At 40.4% G+C, this 1,353-nt stretch overlaps 1 protein-coding gene across 1 annotated transcript; it reads right to left on the bottom strand.

The window, feature by feature from the left end:
* Window positions 1–599: 599 nt before the first annotated feature.
* Window positions 600–1,148, bottom strand: LOC148864232 (uncharacterized). The gene is made up of 2 exons (XM_088976306.1): window positions 801–1,148; window positions 600–731 (listed from the first exon to the last, which is right to left on the bottom strand). The coding sequence occupies exons 1-2, from the start codon at window positions 1,146–1,148 to the stop codon at window positions 600–602; spliced, it is 480 nt and encodes a 159-aa protein (XP_088832432.1).
* Window positions 1,149–1,353: the final 205 nt, after the last annotated feature.

Here is a 1,353-nt window from a genome sequence, read left to right as displayed (position 1 = left end):
ACAACTAATAAGAACTGAAGAGGGTAGGAACATTATTCTTGTGCTCAGATGCTCTTGAGTCTATAATCGAGGGAGGTCCCTCCTTACCTGAAGTGGATGCAAGATTTGCAGTTGCATATGAACTACCTGTATGAGCAAAAGAAATGGTGTAGTTGGCTCTTGCACTTTGTTATCCATCTGAAAGGCTAGAACTAGTTATATCTTTCTTACTCATAAGTTGTTTAAACGTTTCCAATTTTGTTATCACCGCTACTACTACAATGGATTCCTAATCAGTTTATGAAAGAGGGACCGAAGAGTCCCCTATAGTGGCCACATTTGCATTTCCCTTCTTGTTCTTGATTCAAGCAGGCATAAGATGTGGATGAAGCTTCCAACAAGTATCTTTGGTATGCTTAGGCTTCTTATAGTAATCGCACACCAAGTCCTTATCCTCTCTCATAGTCTCACTACTCCCTCCGTCTCCATTCAACTTAGGTTTGGTTGTACTAACCATAGTCAACCCCAGGCTGTCTTATCATGACATTCTTCTTGCTCTCCTCTCTAGAAACAAAGGCATAGGCTTGAGAGAGTATCATACTCTCCCTAGAAAGGATATGCTACTTAGCAATATCAAATTCAGGGTTCAGCCCTACCAAGAACTCAGAAACCCTATTTTTCTCTACTAGTTTCTGATAGGTTGTTGCATCATTAAAACTTTCCAACACCACAGTTTCTAAGTGATCTATCTCCTACCAAAGGGTTTTCAGCATAGAGAAATACATGGCAAAGTGTTTGTTACCCTGTTTTATACTAATCACCTGATTCCTTAGCTGATAGGCTCTGGCTACATTTTGTTTCTGATAATAGGTTTCAGTTACTCCATCCCAAATCTTCTTTGCAGTGTTAGCCCATAGAAATATTTTGCCAATGTGAGGTAGCATAGAATTACACAGCCAAGATATCACTATGTAATTCTCCTGTACCCACCGAGAGGAATCTATATCTGGTTTCCTCTCCTCCTCAGTGATGTACCATAATTTCCCGTGGGCACCAATGGCCATCTTGGCTGATTGTGCCAATTCTAAATAGTTTGTACCATCAAGTTTTATTGTAGTAATGATTCTAAACCCAAAAATATCACTACCACCTCCAATGACCAATCCCATGGTATCGGTGGAATTTAGCTTGGTACTCCAACTCTCCACCTTGCTTCAAACATCTCAACAATCAGAAAGAAAGAAGGTTGAGAGCCTCTAAGAACAATTAAAACCACAGACACAGGAACAAACCCTTACGGGAAAAGAAAACCCTAATCGGAGAGAAATCTCTATCCTCCCAGCGTCTCCTAACAAAGAGAATAGTGAATTGCCC

This window comes from Nelumbo lutea, chromosome 3, assembly GCF_056320005.1.
Source record: "Nelumbo lutea isolate HS-2025 chromosome 3, American lotus-T2T, whole genome shotgun sequence".
Lineage (NCBI taxonomy): Eukaryota > Viridiplantae > Streptophyta > Magnoliopsida > Proteales > Nelumbonaceae > Nelumbo > Nelumbo lutea.
The sequence above is the reverse complement of the archived record's forward strand: the minus strand, read 5'-3'. Positions and strand labels throughout refer to the sequence as shown.

Excerpts from the sequence above, each read along its gene's own strand:
- LOC148864232 (XM_088976306.1), bottom strand. The coding sequence starts at position 1,148 with ATGGGATTGGTCATTGGAGGTGGTAGTGATATTTTTGGGTTTAGAATC. Across the intron at positions 732-800 it reads CCTATCAGCTAAGGAATCAG|GAGATAGATCACTTAGAAAC; the intron begins GTGATTAGTATA and ends ACCCTTTGGTAG.